General features: G+C 36.4%; 1 protein-coding gene across 2 annotated transcripts in view; it reads left to right on the top strand.

Annotated features, from left to right (window-relative positions):
- Nucleotides 1-19454, top strand: part of HS3ST5 (heparan sulfate-glucosamine 3-sulfotransferase 5) — a 302402-nt gene extending 282948 nt beyond the window's left edge. For both annotated transcript variants that reach the window (XM_007484451.3, XM_007484453.2), the window contains exons 3-4: nucleotides 12243-12381; nucleotides 17730-19454. In XM_007484451.3, the coding sequence (XP_007484513.1) occupies nucleotides 12275-12381; nucleotides 17730-18660 (1038 nt within the window). In that variant the 5' untranslated portion in view covers nucleotides 12243-12274 and the 3' untranslated portion in view covers nucleotides 18661-19454. The remainder of the gene's footprint in view (nucleotides 1-12242; nucleotides 12382-17729) is intronic.
- The last annotated feature ends 249 nt before the right edge of the window (nucleotides 19455-19703 follow it).

Here is a 19703-nt window from a genome sequence, read left to right as displayed (position 1 = left end):
TTCAAGAACTAGAAATTCAAGGATTCTACAGTCACCTTTTCCTTTTGAGATAATTAAGGAAGGTAATGCCTTAGGGAATTTTAATTTTGAGGAATGAGATTTGAAACACCCTTCAAAGGCAATGAAGGAATGTATTTATTCAGGCCATGGTTGTGGTTTTCATGCTTGTTTGGCCAGACCAAAATGAAAGATGTGATCCCGTGTACCAACACAGTGTCATAAGATCATGAATTTAGATGTGAGAATCACACCTCTCATTTTACAAGTGATAAAAATGATCAGAGAGGATAAATGACTTGCCCAGAGTCATTTAGCTAATAAATGGCTGGGGCAGGATTTGAACACAAATCTTCTTCACTACAGATTCAGGACCCTGTTTACTCTACCTTGAAAAACAAGGAAATTTTACTCCCTAGTTCCAATAAAAACAATTTGGATCTGTGCTTTTGGGGGCTGGAGGGAGGAGTGAACAGGTAGCAATCCTGAGCTAAAGAAAAAAAAAAGAGGACCTTCAGGCTTTGCAAGAATATATGTATATATGCAGATATATATGCAGATATATACATATATTTGTGAGTGGGTATGTATATGCTATGTTTATATGTGTACATATATCCATCCATGTATAAATATATATATATGCTAGTGGCTAATTGAGAAAAAAATAGAGAAGTCATTTGAAAAACCTTGTCTCTACTTAAATATCTCTATGTAGGAGAGCTCCCCACTTCTTAAAGCAAGCTTATTCCACTGTTGGATGGTTTTATTCATTAGAAGGTTTTTCCTTGAGTTTAGCCAACATCTGCCTCCTTGCAATTTCCACTTATTGCTTCAAGTCCAGTTCCATGCCAGGCTGGGACCAGCAGAGACATTATGCATGAAGAAACCCCAGGGGGGACCATCCCGTAAGCAAACAGCATATGCTCTCCAGCTTCCCTCCTTCTTTTCTCATGTACAATCTAACAGGGAGCTAGCTGTGTATAAGTAAGACAGCATATGTAAAGCAAAACTCAAGAGGGGAAAAACATCCTGCTCTTCCCTGCCATATTTCTGTCAGAGCTAAGGATTATGCTGGCATATTAATGCCTGTAACAGCATGAGTGTCAAGCCAGAGTGCTGTTCAGGAATCTCCCATTAATGAATGGTCGTCACAGCAGTTACACAGAGATTCCCAGTCCCACTGCCAATCTCTGACCCTTCCCATCCCTCAGGAAAGGAATTGTTCCTAATGGGGAAAGCAGCTGAAATGAAAATAAAATAAGAGGTTCTTGTGTTTTTGTTTGTTTTTTTTTCTCTTTGGGACTTGGAAGAGTTTGAAAAGGCATATTACAGTATTTTGACCTGATTTGCCTTATTTTTTTTTCTAGACTAATACAAAAAGTCTATAAACTCTAGTGTAAGGGACAATATTGCTTCTGGTCAACAAAATGGTACCTAGTCCATAAATAGGTTTGGTTTCACTTTATTTTTCCCCATTGTCAATATCAGAAATGGAGCAGTGGCAATTATTCAGCTTCATAGTGTATTCTCTCTGCTTTAAATGAGAATATTGTTACCTAACTTAGTGGTATTAATTGAGAAAAAGCTATATCCTCCTCCTTCTTCCCAATAATTCCTTAATTCCAGGTGATTTTAAATAATAACCACCTGGGCTGGAATACCTAGGTAGCACAGTGGATAGAGAACTAGGTTTGGAGTCAAAAGGATCTGTATTTAAATCTGGCTTTAGACATCTTCCAGCTGTGTGACCCTGGACAAGTTGTGTAACTCAATTACCAAATCCTTACCACTTTTCTGCCTTTGAATCAATACTCATGTTCAATTCTAAGACAGAAGGTAAGGGTTTTAAAAAAAATACTTGTTCTGGACATCCAAGATTCAAATTCTGGCTCTGCTCCTCACAAGCTAGATGTCCCTGAGTATGTCACTTAAGCTGTGCAAATTTCAATTTTTATATATAAAATGCCAGTGTTTACATTATATAATGTTCAAAGTCCCATTCATGAGATTCTAAGATTCTATAATGTTATGATTTCACTTATAATATCAGTCTAAATCCAGTGACACAGTCTAGACCCTGGGATATATGAAAAGGAACTAGAATGAGACTCTAGTGGGGAAACACTTGGGACACAACAGCTCAAGTACTTTTATGGGAGGAAGAGTGACCATGCATATTAAATTCATATGATGTTCAGGAAGTTAAATAGATGATAACACTGATTCTAAAAATCACCAGGAGGAATTAGGTCCGAGATAATAATCTTCTCTTAGGCAGTTTGCCTTCAAATAGATATAAAACTGGACCTTGAAATTATATATAGATCTATATATAACTTGAGAAAGTAAGGCTACTTTGAATATTTTGTTATACCCTTTCCAAATTTACTTAAAATAGATCTGTCCGTGTGGTATCATTATTCGCCTTTACATTTGTAAGATTAAAATCTGTTACTATCTTCAGCATTTATATCAAGAATCTATTCTAACACAAAAGACCAAAAGGAATCTGTTCTAACAGCCAAGTCAAATAGAGAATAAAGATGAAACTTCAAATTTGACATTTAGCCTGGTAACAAAAAACAACATAGGCATCTAACTTTTAAACAAAGGTCACTTTTTAAAAAATTAATTTGAAAATTAAAATAATGAACTACTTTCAAATATAAGTGGATCTGACAAATGGAACTATAAGTACTTTAAAAATTACTTTGGCTATGAACAGTGGAGAGTGAAGAAATATGCCAATTACCCCATTACTAAGACCACTCACTATACATGGTCCAATCAGAAAGCACAGGCCCAAACCTCTGAACTGCTTTGACCATTTATACTGGCTAAATTAGTTGTATAATGTTCAGATGGCTACTTCAAGCTTTTTCCATAGAAACATGAAACAAAAGTGTGTAAGGGAAGAAATCTTTTTTCAGTTCCCCAGAATGGAGAATGATTCACTAAAACTGTAATGACTATTTTATTTGGTGATGAGAAACCTTAAAGGAGTAACCCCTACTTCTTATATAAACAGTAGTTACATATTCCAATGAGATAGTGAGATTAAAGAAGCAATTGGGATTCAGAATCTGACCAAGATTCAATTCACATGCCTGTCCTTAAGACATCATTCTGCTAAACGAAAGCACGAACAGAGGCAGAATTAACTGACTCCTTTTAAGTTAGGTAATTGCAAATGCAAAATGAATATCATTCTGCAGCCAGAGAGCCAGAGGACAACTTGAGCCAATGAAATAATGGTAGCTGTGATAAATAATGTATGCACAATATCAAAAGCTGAATGAGAGAAAGAAATGGAGAACCCATTTGAAAATTTGGAATTTGCTCAAAGCTGCTCCTAGAGTGACTCCCAGGAGGGAAGGAACAGATCAGTAATATACTCTGTGGTTCTGTATAATTTATAAACTTTATTCCTTTTCATTTCTAACATTGACCCTTTATGGCTAACCAGAGAAACAAAAAGCTAGATAGCTTCCAAAGCCATGTGATGGAACAATTATAAACATACTAATTCAGTCTCTACTAACAAATGGTGTCTATTTCCCTGTTAATCTAACATACCTATCCAGCATTAAATTTGACACACAAGGAACACTGACTTCTATGCCCTTGTTCACATGCCCTTCTTCATCTGTTTCATTTCCATTACAGCTCTCTTAACTAGCCATTATAACCAAAGAAAAGTTAATTCTTTATGACAATATTAGATTGCAGCCCTTAGTTAATTTTTAAAATAGGATTACTGCATGTTCTCTGACAGCAGGGCAAATTGAAAGCTAATCAGGGAAATCTTTTCTCAAGTGCAAGTGTCTTTCCAAAGAGATTTTGCATCTTACAATGAAAGGATTGTTTTTCACCTTAATAGATACTGTATATGATGAAGCCATATCAAAAGAGGCCAGGTCTGTTTTTAAAAAGTAGTCAGGTATTAACAATAAAATTCACTTGGGAAACTAGATTATTTTCCCCCATAGCTTTCCTTTAGCACTGTCTTACTCTTTCTGAACCTATTCTGTATTCTTACTGTAAACATCAGTATCTTAAGGCTTCCCTATTCTAGGACACTAGTTCTGGCTTCACTTTCATCCCTTCATTCTCAACTGGTATTGAAACTTTGATTTCTTTCCTTCTTAACCTTCTCATCTTCTTATTCTTAACCTGCTCATCTTCATCTCCTGCCTCTACCATCTGTATTCTCTATTCTTGCTTATGAGGTATTGACAGTTGATGGGGGAAATAAAATAGAAGTAAATTATGCTCACCAGATCTCCTATAAATTTAGACAATCTAAACTAATCTAAACCTTCACTGATACAATGGGATTTTTTCAAAATTTTTGTTTTTTTTTCCTAAATGTTATTGCAATTCAAATTATACAAGGAACACGGTATGTTGGGAAAAACATCCAACTAGAAATAAGAAGATCAAGATCCAATATCCTAACTTTGTCCCCACATCTAGAAATTATTTTCTCAAAATTCAGAGCTCCATATCTTATTATTTCATCTGTTACTCAGATGCTAGTATTTTTTCCTCAAGGTTTTAAAAAATCTTTAGTAGTCTGAGGGAATAGTGATTATTCTTTGCATACAAAAAGACATCTAAAGACTTACAGACAAAAAAGAAACTATTCTAATTATTCTTTTTCAGTCTTTGTTTTCCCTTTTTATTTTAGGAAAACATGATAGTATCCCTTCTTTCCTCCAAGAAGTTTTTACCTTGAATATTTAACTATTGTGAATATTGCCAATGTCCTAAAAGATTTGGAAATCATTATTGGAGTTTTTATATATAGCATAACTCAAGAGGATTTGAAATAGTCAAGGCAACTGCCCTGTATTGTCCAAAAGGGATATTACCATTTCCATAAATATGGGCCATCTTACCTTTACCTGCATGTTTCTTCCGAATGCAATGGATGGATCTTCAATCCCATTAATTTGATGTTCCCAAAAATCTATATAACCACACATTTTCATACTGCACAGCTTTTGACTTTGTCACTTGGTAAATCTTCTGCAGGTCAACCAAAAAATGTATTGGGAAAATTCCTTGAGATCTCTTGACATTCCAGTGAAATAGTTTGTTCATCAATTATATCTCTTATTCTAACTATTTGATTGATCCACCTTTTCTTCCTTTCATATATTTCTTTGGTATCTTTCATATCCTTTCACTTGTGTAATTTTTGGTTGGTAATATGTCACAATCTACTTGTGCCTACCATGAATGTCTCTACTGATATTGAGAAAGGGGATAGGAGTTGAATTATAAAAGGAACTCTCAAAGGAGGAAATTTTCTCTATCACCCTAGGTCAGTGCCTTCCCTATAACATTTAGTATTAGAGAGTTTCCTAGAGCACAGACTAGCTAACTGACTTCCTCAGGATGCATAGTCAATATATGTCAGAGATGGGTCTTGTTGGCTTGGAAGCTGACTCTGTCTCCATTCTAGCATACTGCTGCTGGGAGAATATTGACATTAAAATGATGTCCTTTCGGTACAAGAACACACTTGAATTCCTTAAACATTACATCATTTCCCAATTCAGCCCATTTGTCTTATTCTGCAATTTGGGATGCACAGTTCATTGTTTATTTGCAGATCAATGGATTGTCTCTCCAACTGAATAGCATGGTCTGGACTATAGACATTGTTCTTCCACTTGGTCAGTCTTGTGTGAATAGTTAGGATGGGCTTTTAAATGACAGAGAAGATTGGACAGTGGCTAGGGCTTGATGTAATTAGCCCATCATTCACATTTAGCTTTGTAAACCTGATCAAAATAAGGCAGTTTCAATATAACCTTAGCTTTTGAGAGAATTCTCATGGCCTCTTTCAGCATTTCCTGATATTTAGGGGGGGGAAATGAGGTTTACCTGTTATGGACTGAATTGATTCAGAAGCTTCCATTTTCCAAGACATATTAAAGAGATAAAAATAACTGCTTCTAGATCAATGGCAAAATCTCTTTAATTCCTACTCTTGGAAAGAGAAAGAACTCTTGCTAATGTCTATAACCAGAGTGAAACCACCAGTCCAGCTTCCAGAAAGGGCCAATAGTATTACTAAAACCAGAATCAGTGTTATATTTTGTAAATTATGTCACTCTACTACAACCAGTAAATATGGACTTACCAATCCACTCAACCAGACTTTCTAATTTATTTTGTTTCTCCTTAAAAGTGGAGGTAGTCTTCTCTTTCTTTGCAGTGCATCTTGGTCAGAGAGGCTTGGTTTGGCTGGTTGCTATTAGAATTTGTTGCCCAGAAGGTTGTATAAGTGAAATTTTGAACACTTGGACTTCATCCCCCAGAAGTCCTTCAATATTTCCCAGAATTCCCTCTCTCCACCACCTTGCATGGTCACATTTGTATTTAAGTTTGCTGTAACTCCTCCCTTGCTCTCTTCTTTCTCGAGCTGGCTTGGTAGGTAGTTCTTTTACTTTAGTTACTATTAATAAAATTTTTGAAAATATAATAGTTATGGAATATTAATTGTTATCGTTACAAGGCCTAGCACTCTGCCTGCTACAGGTGCGGTCTAGTAGGCAGGGTGAAAGAAGGAGAATGGTTGACTGAGTCAAGCAAACAAATTCAAAGGTAGAGTAATAAGAGCTCACAGGTCCACAGCTGCAAAATTAGTGAAGGCCAGCATTCTAGCTGCTAAAAATAAAATCACCAAATAATTAAGAATGAGCTAACATTTTTAACTCAATTAGCTTATCAATGAGAGCTTTAGCATTTTATTCTTTTCTTCTTCAAAGTATATGGCAGAGAATGACTAATTCTAACACCCTGAAGGTAGGTATTATTATCCCAATAAACAAATGACTCACTCCCGATTGGTTCAGGTCTCTGCCTCCACTAGCCCCTCACTCCAGCTCATTCTGTACTAGGCTGTCAGGATAATCTTTCTCAAACACTGAACAAGTCAAGTCAACAGGTATTTATTAAGCACCTGTGGTGCTAGGCACTGTGGGAAATACAAAAGAAACTGAAGACCCGGTACCACCCCTGGAAGAATTCGCAATGGGTGGAGGTGAGATGTGCCCATGTGAAACAATGGGGGGGAAATCTAAGGCAGGATAGGATCCAGTGGAACGTGATGTGGCAGCCCACAAAATCTAATTAGAGCTTGTGCATGGAGGAGGTGGGGCTTAAGCAGGACCTTCGAGGAAGTGTAGGATTTGGATTGGCCAAGAGAAATGAAGAAGACATTCCAGACAGAGAAGGCCTTGAGAAAGAGCACCAAAGCAAGAATGAACATGTAGGAAATCATAAAGCAAGCAACCTGACTGAGTGGAGGGTTCATGTTGGTAAGTACCTGGAGATAACATCATTTTCTGATTGTTTTAACTTCCCAACTAAAATATCAGTTCCGTCGGAGCTGGCAAAATGCCTCCTTTGGTGTGGGCCCCACCGATCTGAGCAAATCTGGGTCCAGAGTAGGCATACTACCATCTGCCCGCTCTGTGACTGATAAAGGAAGGGGCTGGTTAATGAATAAATTTGAATGAAGACAAAAGGATGTGAAACTAGTATATTTTCTCTTTAGCAGAAGAATAATAGAATAAAAGTATCCTTTTTGAAGATTAATTGAGGCAAAGTAGGAAAATGGATAGAAGTTGCATCCACAGGGTGAGAAGTTTATGAGATTTGGTGCTAAAAGAGACTGGAGAGGTTACCTATTCTAACACCTTCACTTTAGAAAGAAGGAAACTGAGACCTTAAGAAATGAAGTAGCTTGCTTGAGATTGGACAGGTACTAAGTAGCAGAGTGGAGATTAGAATCCAGATTGTTGGATGGCAAAGCCTATGTTCTTTCTGCTATAGTGTGCCCTCTGAGCTTGGGTTTTAAGGAGGAATCTTCACATTTTAGAGCTGAAGGGGAGCAGAAAGAGCCTCTAGTCTAAGCTGATCATTTTTAACAAATGAATAAAAGGTAGCATGGTCTGATCAGAAGCATAATATTGAAATGAAATCAAGATTTTAAAGTTGGTCAAGTGCTTTCCTTAAATAAGTTTTGTGAGATAGTGAAAATATTCCTCCCTTATTTTCCAGATAAGGAAACTGAAATTAAGAGGTGAAATGTCTTGCCCTTGATCACACAGATTGTAATTCAAACCCAGTTCTTCAGATAGGAGGAAACATACAAGCAAAGGCAAAGGACTGGAGATGAACTATGAAAATAGTGACAGAAATGGAGAATATATATTAAGAAGTAGTAGAAAACAAAGCTGTGTAGGGAAGGAGGTGGGAGGGAGAAAAGGAGAATGGGATCAACTAGCCAATTCTATTTTGGATTTATATCCATCATTAGAATTTATTATAGGGGGCACAGCAAGGTGGCTCAGTGGATAGAGAGCCAGGCCTGGAGATAGAAGGTCCCAGGTTCAAATTGAGTCTTAGATACTTCCTAGCTGTGTGACCCTGAGCAAGTCACTTAATTCCCATTGCATACTGCTTTTCTGCCTTAAACCCAGTACATAATATTGATTCTAAGATAGAACATAAGGGTTTTTTTTTTAAGAATTTATTGTAGCTAATATTATACATTAGGTGAGGTTTATATTTTATGCCACCAATCTCTCTATTTTGCATTTTAGATAAGATTAGACTTGGTGGTCTTAAAACCACCATGACTATCTCCCATTAGGGGAGACTATAGCTTATAGAATCTGTGCATGGAAATCATAGCTATAAAATTAGTCCTGATTGTCTTGGAGCCATTATGACAGTCTCCCCCTTAAGGGAGGATATAAGCTTACAGATGCTACTCACAAAAAAAGAAAAAAAAATACTGGCAATACTATTTTAGCTTAATATAGGTATATACCCCCAAATTACATCTTTTTAAGCCTGTGTACCCCACCTGCACCTGTGTACCCCCAAAATTCCCTGTGTGCCCTGAACCTTGACATATAAATCAGCCAACTCCAGACAACCACCAAAATCAGAGTTTAAATATCCCAGTCTCAGAAGAGCAATTTAGAGCACATCTTCCCTCCCTGGGAGCACACCTCTCACATGGGACCAAGCCCTCCCAGATGAATGGACCTGTCTCCTTGCTCCCCAATGAAAACTGCCCTCTCTGTTAGCATATATGTATGAGCTGTATTTGAAGTATTCTTCTCTTTCTTCCCCTCTTTCCATACCTTCCCCCAATCTCCCCCATTGGTTGCCAATAAAATTAGCCATTGAACTGATTCCCATTATTTTTGAAATCACTCTTGCATCTGAACTCATTAAGGAGTATATTCTCAGCATCTGAACATATTAATGGGTTCTCCAATATCTCTGCTTGGCCTAGAAGCCTCTCACTAGACATAAACTGGCTATTCAGACAAGGACTTTACCTATTGATAGTTACCTGTTGAGAGACTTTATGAACCTGGTCCTAGAAAGAGAAGGTCAATAGGTGAATCCTTTGCCCTCCCAGGAAGACAAAATTTACACAAACTATGTATAAGTGATTGATGATAGTTCAAAGTGTTGGCTGTCCCAAAGAATCTTTGTCATAACAAGGCTAAAAGTACATTTCCTCATGCCTAAAAATATATTTTGCATTAAATTTTAGTCCTATAAATCTTTATGTTAATAACAATAATAATGTCTAGCTTTTAATAGTGATTTGATGTTTGCAAGGTTCTTTACATGTTATTGCATTTGATTCTTACAAAAACACTATGAGTTAAATGCTATTATCATCCCCATTTTACAGATGAAGAAACTGTGGCTTAGAGAAGTTAAGTGCCTTGTCCAGCATCATATATCTAATAGGTGTGTGATTGGATTTGAACTAGGATATTTTTCACTCCAAGTCTAGTACTTTATTGAATCACCTGCCTGCCTAGTTTTCTGTTTATTCACTGTATCCCCACCTTGCTTGCAAGTTCTTCAAAGATAGGACTTATAATGGCACCTCATGTTTCCCTCTTTGGGCCCAGTACCACGCCTATTGCATAATGGATGTTCAATAAGTTCAATGAATGTTAGGATGATGAATGAATTTGACTTATTTGGTGTCTTATTCACTGACAAGTTATATAAGGAAAATTCTCAAAAGGCAAAAATTATTTTAGTAAATCATTTCTAGCCACAATAACCCATTGTTTTTGTTTTCTGATCCCTTGAGTTAGTATCTAGAATTTCAATAAGAGAAAAATCCTTCTGAATTTTTCTGATAAAGGGAGCATGGACTTTTTTTAAATTATTCAAAGCTAAATTAGAAGCTTTATATTTCTTCCAAAATTTAACAACACTACTAAACTGACATTCTATTTTGATCACAAAAGTATCCAAAGTAAAGCTTATGGATAGTTTTAGACATTAGTACAAATCATGACCAAATTGTCTAATTTCATAAAGATCCAAAAAGTTCCATAAAAGGAACCATTCACCTTTATTTTTTTTATTTTTAAGTAAAATTCAGGAAGAGAATAGTGGGGTGGAAAATTCGGATTTCTTAGAAACTGTCAATTGATCCAAATATCTCTGATATGAGTGTGATATCCAAAATATGTAGGAACTAATGAATGGGCAACGTATCAAAGGATATAAACTTAAGTTTATATCTTAAAGCAGTTCTTAAAATATTTGCAGTCTTTGAGAGATATCAACAAAATGATGGATAAGGACCTGACTTTGAAGCCAGTACAATCTGAATTCAAATCCTGGTTCTACCACATATTATTAGGTGACCCTGGGCAAGTCATAAAATTTCAGTCTGCTCTGAGCAATTCCCTAAGATAGTTTCAGAGAAAATTTCAACATGGTTTGTTAGAAGGAGTTTCCTTAAGCTAGGAGTTCCCAATTACTAGTCCACATCACTATCCCACAACAGCCATATGAAATAATTCTTCAAATCACTAACTATATATTAATCACAGTTAAGTCCACAGAACAAGAATGATTTATACAATGATAATGTCAAATAGAATGTTGAAAGATATTAGAAACCTTAATGCAGCGACAACAACAGTTCCAAAGGACCTATGATGAACAATGCTACCTATCTTCTGACAAAATGACAATAGATTCAAGGTGCAGGTTCAGGCATATTTTTTCCATGTGGGAAATTTATCTTGCTAGGCTAATGTATATTTATTACAAGAACTTTGTTGTTTTTTTTCTTTGTCAATATATTGGAGGTAGAGGGTAGAAAAAATAGTTTTATATAAATTAATCTTATATATTGTAATGTTAATTTGTCTCAGAAGAAGAGATGAAAAGTCCGGCTCTGTCTTTTCATTAAAGAAGTTAATGGGCATGATGGTGGGAAATTACACAATAGTCAGACTTGATTTGTTTGATTGGTTTTGCCGAATTGCTTTTTTTTCCTCTTTTTTTAATTTTTTGTTAACAAGAGGTAAATTTCTAGGTAGTAGAAGGGGATGGATATATTTGGGAATGAAAAGTAATATAAAAAAAGATATTTTAGAAATTATAGGAAAAAAGTCACCTTTCTTAACTAGCTACCAGGGAAACTGGAAATTGTCCTGAAATGTCACAGAAATAATATGAGGAACAATACTATTTCTGCTTGACCTTGCTGTGCGACCTTGCACTAGTCACTTACTTCTTTGAGTGGACTTCTGCTTCCTTACCTATAAAATTAAAGATTTGGACTGCATGACATCTAAGGTCCTCTCTGAGCTAGGAAACTATTATTCCATGAAATTAAGATATTTTCTTGAGACTGATGCTGTCTTTGCCATGTGATTCTTTCCAATTGCTTTTTTTTCTTTCATTAAAATATAATTAAAATAACATTGGTATGCTAAGGATATAATATGGCTAGACAAAAATTTATCTTTTCATGCTCACTCTGTTCTTTTGAGATAAAGCTATCAAATGACAGGCAGCAGAGCCATTCAGATCTCAAGTTGCATATTTTCTCCCTAGCAATGTTCTTTCACTTGAATTGATTTAGAAGAAATTGTGCAATTGCTCCTTATTGTCATTTCCTATGGACATTGTTGAACAGTATCCAACTTGTTAATTTTATTCCCTAAGTGCAGCTCCTGATCTTAAAACTGTCTTTTTTTTTTTCTAATTATTTCTGTAGGTCGAAAAGTTTGGGGTCATTTTCTTTTTAATTCAGGGGTGGGGTGAAGAATGTTCTTTCTAATCACGTGTGAGAACCATTTGACTTTCCATTAGCCAATGTGAATTGGCATATCATCACTCGCTCATGGGTGGTTTCTGTTTTCTGGTCTGTACAGATTGAAGAAGTCCTGAAGATTGATGGAGGGCCATGCTATTCAAACAGCAGGCGTTGCTGAGACAGAAGCTCTTTGTGCTGGGAAGTCTTGCTATTGGAAGTCTCCTATATCTAGTTGCCAGAGTTGGGAGCTTGGATAGGTAGGTTGAATACACTTTATATTAACATACATATGCATATATAGATGTATGTCTATACATCATACATGTGTGCACATATTCATGTGTGTGACTATACATGTGTGTATGTATGCTATGAAGACAATGATTTATGCTTCTATGTGACATCTTTTTAAATCTATCCGTTTGCTCTCTTTGTCCAAAATTCCCATGAAATGTGCCCTTCTGCAATTCAAATTTTGATTGAACCTTCCTTTAGGGCAGAAAAGAAAAGGGGAAAAAATTTCAAATAACTCAAGCCCTGTATATTTGCCATCTGCATTTATATTCTGCAGGCACTGTCACTTGTTTGTAAAAGGAACATAAAACAGTAGATGGTAAAAATATAATTCCAGGAGTTTATTCTGGTCTTCATTCTTCTGTGTGTTGACCTCTAGCCTTTGCAAAAAGTAATGATGTATTTATGTATCATCTTCTCCAAATTTATGAGTGGGCAATTAATGTATTGCTGTAATAGTTAAAATTATGTATGAGCCTGCAAAGGAGCTCATCAAGTTTGGAAGTCCTATTGCACTTGAAAGATGGCTGCAGGCTTGGAGAATTTTAACTATGTTAATTAGCTTCAGCTTTCAGTCAGGCTCTGAATGCACTAGGCAAGGTGTCTATCTCTCAGAGATTGCCCTGAGAAACCTAGAAAATCCAAAGAGAAAAAGTTAGTAGAGAGCAAGGATGTATCTCTGAGCAGGCAAGCACTTGAAATTCTATCAAGGATGTGAGAATCCCAACACTAGCAACTGGCTTCACACTGAACATCTTAAGAAAGTCCTGGATTCTCAGTGATAGGGAAGGACAGAGAAGTTAATTTCTGAAATGAGAATAAACCTAGAAAACTGGGGTCCCCAAAGGTTACAGTTGGAATAGACACGCTGTGAAAATCTTACTTCTTGACTGTAAAAATCCATTTCTTCCACTGGAAAGATTGGCGTTTTGAACTCCTGCTGCTTCCTCCACTAACCCAGATGCCATTGTTCCTGAAAATTCATCTTTGCTTAAAATTGAAATCATAGGCAACTTTCAGGTTTTCTTCTCTAACCAGGACCTGAAACTAGACCTATATATCGGAATCCTCAAAATGAAAACAACAAATACTTTGAGATTATCCAACTAGAGTAGAGTATATGGTGAGTCCTTTTGAAAATTTAGTTCCAAAAGCCTAAATAAGCTTACCACTAATTAGAAGCTAGTCGTGGCTAGTGGCCCCATGAACTGGTAAAGGACTGTAGTTACCCAAATTAATGCTTGGATACCAATAAGATAGCATCACGTGAAGTTTGGCTCCCTAGCTGCCTCACTGCTTTCTTCTTATTGGTTGCTCTGGATAACTTACCTTTTTTTCTAGTCAGTATTGTATTCATTTCCTTTTTTCTTCCTGATGTAAATAAATCTGACCTTTTTGTAAGCCCAGTGGACTTCTCCAGAAACTCTCTGCTTGGAAGTGTGGCCACATTATGTTTAAACCCTGAGAGTGGTGAAGTTTCTCGGAAGGTGTCTATTACTTCCTATCTCTAAGTAATCCAGATGACCGCATTCCATAGTGTATTTACAAATATGTAGTGTTTGAGTACCTATCTACTGAAATATTTTCTTTTACTAAAATATAATAATACTATCCCAGTCTCTCTCCCAGAGCTTCCACATGGATGGAATTTCCATGCTGTTAAGTAACTGATTGTTTTCTATTTATCCATTTACCAAAGGATCTAGAGTCTAAAAATGCTTTTGGATCATCTAGTCCAAATCCTTCATTTTTCAGATGATGAAACTGAGACACAGAGAGATTAAGTCATATTTCCAAAGTCACGCAGATAGTTATTAACATACTTGGGATTTGATCCTATGCCTCTAACTTCAAATCCACTGTCTTCTTCTCTGTACTCCACTACCTCCTTGCAGACAAAGGAAAGGCAAGCAACATCTGTGTTTATCTTTTGAAAGTAGCAATTAAAGTAAGGACAGCTTTATAGAGGTTTTATATTACCAGGATGACTAGAAACTTCTTTAAGTAGAATTTAAGTAAATGTGCTAGTATGGCCAACACTATCTCCTCTTGAAAAAGTGTCTTAGTCTGATTTGTTAGGTCAATTTAGGAATTTTTTTAATTTATTTATAATGTCTGTTACGTTAAAATACCTAGTTAAGATCCTCCTTCCCTCTCCTCCCCATTAGAAAAGGCATCATTTGACCCAAAAAAATTGCATTTGTAAAACTACCTCTTCTTTATTTCTATTTATCAGTTCTTTCTCTTGAGGTGAATAGATAAAAAAGTAATAAAACTATGTATTTTCACAGATGATATGATGATATACAAAAATAAATCCTAAAGATTCAACTAAAAAATTAGTTGAAATTACCAATAATTTTAGCAAAGTAGCAGGCTATGAAATAAACCTACATAAATCATTAGCATTTCTATATATCAACAACAATGTGCTGTAATGAAAGATAGTAAGAGATAACCCATTAAAACTAACCATAGATAGAACATAATATCTGCCAAAACAAATCCAGAAACTATAAGAACAGAATTATAAAACAATTTCTATACAAACAAAATCAGATGTAAATAATAGGAAAAAATATTAATTGTTCGTGGGCAGGCAGAGCCTATATAAATAAATTGAATTCAATATAAATATATAATTAAATAAAGTTCCTACCTAAACTTAGGAAATTAAGACTGAATTTCAGAAATGTACCACATCTTCAAGATGAGGCAATTACTAGGTGATAGCATCATTTAGAGATGGAAGAAACTCTAGTTAGTCAATAACCACTTAAGTTTTTATTAGGGGCCAGGTAGTATGCTAATAATGAAGAAAGGAAAAAAATAGTTTCTGCCTTCAAGGACCTCACGGGCTAAGGGAAAAGACAAAATGTAAACAACTAAAAAAAACCATGATATAAACAAAGTAAATGGAAGATAATCTCAGAACTTGGGGTGGGTGAATACTGGGAAAGGCCTTTTGCAGAAGATGGGTCTAGATATGATTATTGAAGGAAGCCAGGGAAATCAGGAGGCAGGGGTAAGAAGAGACAGAGAATTCCAGGCATGGAGGACTATCAGTGAAAAGGCAGATTGGGAGATAGCAAGTCTTGTGCAAGGAACATGGGGTGGAATAAAGTATAAAAAGACTGAAAAGGGAGGAAGAGGCTGTGAATCCTTTCATAATTGTCTAGTCCAACTGACTCATTTTATAATTAAAGAAGCTGAAGCCTAGCAAAATTAATTTGCACAAGGTTACATGGATGCAAAGAATCAAGTTCAGCATTTGGATCCCTGTCTTTTGGCTTCAAATTCTGTCCTTTTTCATGTACATTTTTGCCATACCTAATCAAATTGTTGGTCCAAACAATTTGTTTCACCAACCTTTTGTAAATTATCTCTTCTGTTCACTACCCAGTGCTTAGCAGAGGGACAGATTCAGCCTGACTTGGAGAAGTTTGGGCTAGTAGAGAGGAAGAAAGAAACATGAACACAAATATCTAGGCCACGAAGTAGGCTCTGCTCAATACATGGAAGAGCTATTGATAAAGTGTTAGCAAATAAGTTCATATGATCTCAACAGTGAGCATAACCTCCTCCTTTAGCAAAGTTTCCTATCCACTTTCCAGAACTGCCTAAGTAGAGATTTTCCTTCTATATTCCATCTTTGTCATTAGTTGAGATACTCTTGGAAATGGGTTTAAGTTCCCTTACATATTAGCTCAGGTGCTATTGCTCCAAATTTTTATTCTCAGGCAGGAGAGACATGGAGATCCCCAGGTCCATCCTTGGACTAGTTTACTCCATATGTGTACTTGCAGTGAAAAGTTGACTTTGAAGCTCAGTAGGCATCATGGCAGTGAATAGAGTCAGTCTTGAAACCAAGAAGTTCTGAGTCCAAGCCTGCCTCTGATACATACTTTATGAATAAACTGGGCTCTTAATCTCTTAATAAGGCATATTGATTTAGTAAAACACAAATTAGCATTTTTTTGCTATTAAGTTGCTTTTCAGTTGTGTCCAACTCTCCATAACCTTGTTTGGATTTGTTTGGTGTTTTGTTTTGTTTTTTTGGCAAAGATAATGGAATGGTTTGTCATTTCCTTCCCCATATCATTTTACAGATGAGGAAACTGAGGCAAACAGGGTTAAGTGACGTTTATAGGATGACACAGTTGGTATCTAAGGCCAGATTTTGAATTTAGGAAGATGAATTTTCTGACTCCAGGGTCAATTCTCAAACCACTGAGCCACCTAGCTGCCCTAAATTAATATTATCTAAACTATTATTTTTTTTTATTTTGTTAAACGTTTCCCAATTAAAACATTTTAATCTGACTCAGCCCACACTCATGAATTTGCAATCCACACGTGGGTCCCAGGTTTGACACATCTGCTCTAGAGAATTCACAAAGGCTATGGAGAGAAAAAGCTAATGCATCAGTAGAAGGGGTTTCTTCACCAATGAAATCACCTGTCCAACCAATTAATTAGCATTTATTAAACTCCTACCATGTGCCAGGCACTGTGCTAAGTACTAGGGATACAAAGAGGCAAAAGACAGTCCTGTTCTGAAGCTGTTTACAGTTCAACAGAGGAACTTATAGTCTAACCCCTATACTGAATGATAGGGTGCAGGGATGGGAAAAACCTTGATTCTCTTCAGGTAAGGAGACACAAAGAGAGCCACATACATCTCTGCATGTCCCTAGGCTCAAGTGGAGAAACTCCATCAGGTTTGCTTGTACTGGAAAGCTTAGTAATTTTTAAAATTAATAAATTGCCATCACTGCAGATAATTGAAGGTGGAGCCCAGGACAATTTTATTTTGCTTTGTTTATCAGATAACAAAGCTTTTTAGAGTATTCAAATGCCAAGGAAGTATAAGGAAATTGGGCAACCCAAAACCACTCACCAAAAGATTTTAAATCTATCACATTTGCACATTTTCCAAATGATGCTAGCTGTTTAAAAAACTATTAATATACCTAACGGTGTTTGTCTATCTTTCACTGTAAGCATAAATATACACCATAGTCAATTAAATGTTTAGTGAATAAAAAAAAAATTTAAGTAGCAATAATTTAAAAAAAAAGAAAGTTTATCAATTATTGTGCTCTATTTACTATTAGGTTCCCTAAAATAAAATTCCTCAAACATATATTCATTGTGTATATCAGCAGCCTGAGAAGTCAATGGGTTTGGGGTTTGGGGGGTTTATTTTGGTGCATTGAAAAGTCTTTGCTCACTCTATCTGACTTGAAATCCAGAAAAATGAAGAGTTGATTGCAATGAGCGTCTTAAAGTCTCCATTTGTTGCTTGCAGACTGCAGCCCATTTGCCCAATTGAAGGTCGATTTGGAGCCCGCAGTCAGGCTGAGATCCCACTCCGGGCACTACAATTCAAGCGTGGCCTTCTCCACGAGTTCCGGAAGGGCAACGCCACCAAGGAGCAGATTCGACTCCACAATCTGGTCCAGCAGCTCCCCAAAGCTATCATCATTGGGGTGAGGAAAGGAGGCACCAGAGCCCTACTTGAGATGCTGAATCTACATCCTGCTGTGGTCAAAGCCTCCCAGGAAATCCACTTTTTTGATAATGATGAGAATTATGCCAAGGGCATTGAATGGTACAGGAAGAAAATGCCATTTTCATACCCTCAGCAAATCACCATTGAGAAGAGTCCTGCCTATTTTATCACAGAGGAGGTACCAGAAAGGATTTACAAAATGAACTCATCCATCAAGTTGCTGATCATTGTCAGGGAACCCACAACAAGAGCTATTTCTGATTATACTCAGGTGCTAGAGGGAAAAGAGAGGAAGAACAAAACCTACTACAAATTTGAAAAGCTGGCAATAGACTCTAATACCTGTGAGGTGAACACTAAGTATAAGGCTGTGAGGACCAGCATCTACACAAAACATCTGGAGAGGTGGCTGAAATACTTTCCAATTGAGCAGTTTCACGTAGTAGATGGAGATCGGCTCATTACTGAACCACTGCCAGAGCTCCAGCTAGTGGAGAAATTCCTCAACCTTCCTCCCAGGATCAGTCAATACAATTTATACTTCAATGCTACGAGGGGGTTTTACTGTCTGCGGTTTAACATTGTCTTTAACAAGTGCCTGGCAGGCAGCAAGGGACGCATTCATCCGGAGGTCGATCCCTCCGTAATTACCAAATTGCGCAAATTCTTTCACCCTTTCAATCAAAAATTTTACCAGATCACTGGGAGGACATTGAACTGGCCCTAAATGAATATATCCTACAACACTGTGTGTTGTGCCAGGAGGGACACAGTGTCTTCTTTAGATTCAAATATGCACTTTTCCAAAACACAGTTATCCAAGTCTTTTTGTTTCTCCCATAAATACTTGTACATATGCAGTGTGTGACCAAATAAACAGTGGGACCCATTTTTTTTTCTACTAAGAAGTAAACTGAAAACAATTTAATCTCTACATTGTTGCATCATTTTTTAGGCTATTTAAAGAGAGAAGAGGTGGTATTGGGGGGTGGGTTGGTAAATGAATTCAGCTCTTCTTACAAGAGTTAGTCTTCCTTTGATTCAAAGTTTGTCACTTGCCATTTTCATAGATCTAAGCCAAATGATTTCAATGTGAAAATATACATCTGGTTGTGAAGCTCCGGGATAGATCAAGAAATATGGAATGATATGCATATTTCTAAGGGAATACTGGCTCTTTAATTCAGAGGCTGAATTAGTGCCGTGAAACTGGGTCATACTGTTTTCATCTTATTTCCAAGAATGTCTTTTCTCATAACAATTGACATCGTTCCAAAGTTCCCGTGGTGAGTTTGCACTATTGTTTTCTCGTATGGACTATCGTGTCATCTGTAGCATGTCAATCACATGTCCAAGAGTCCAATTTTTACCTTCTATGTTGTATGTCAACAAAGAGAAATGTCATGTACATAGTGTAAATTGCCTGTAAATACTGGTTTCACAATAAGTAATTCTATTTTGTAAACTGAATATGGCTATTTAATTTATTGTGGAAATTAAATTTATTGTGGTATTTAAAAAGGGAATGGATTAAAATGACTATATGTGGATTTTCTTTTCAACTTCTTTTCCCATACTTCCTGCTCCCCAGGCCACCCATGTGTGTCTGTAGATGAGAGGATGTAAGAAGTGTGTACACTCGTTTTGATTTTTGTACCCTTGAGGAAACGTATTTATGAAGTGAAGCAAAGTATATTTTAAAATCTCAACCATCTGGAAAACGGATCTAACAGCTATCTCAGAGAGAATACTAGTGCTCATCAGCTACAA

This window comes from Monodelphis domestica, chromosome 2 (genome assembly GCF_027887165.1).
Source record: "Monodelphis domestica isolate mMonDom1 chromosome 2, mMonDom1.pri, whole genome shotgun sequence".
Taxonomy (NCBI): domain Eukaryota; kingdom Metazoa; phylum Chordata; class Mammalia; order Didelphimorphia; family Didelphidae; genus Monodelphis; species Monodelphis domestica.
This window is presented reverse-complemented; position numbering and strand designations above follow the sequence as displayed.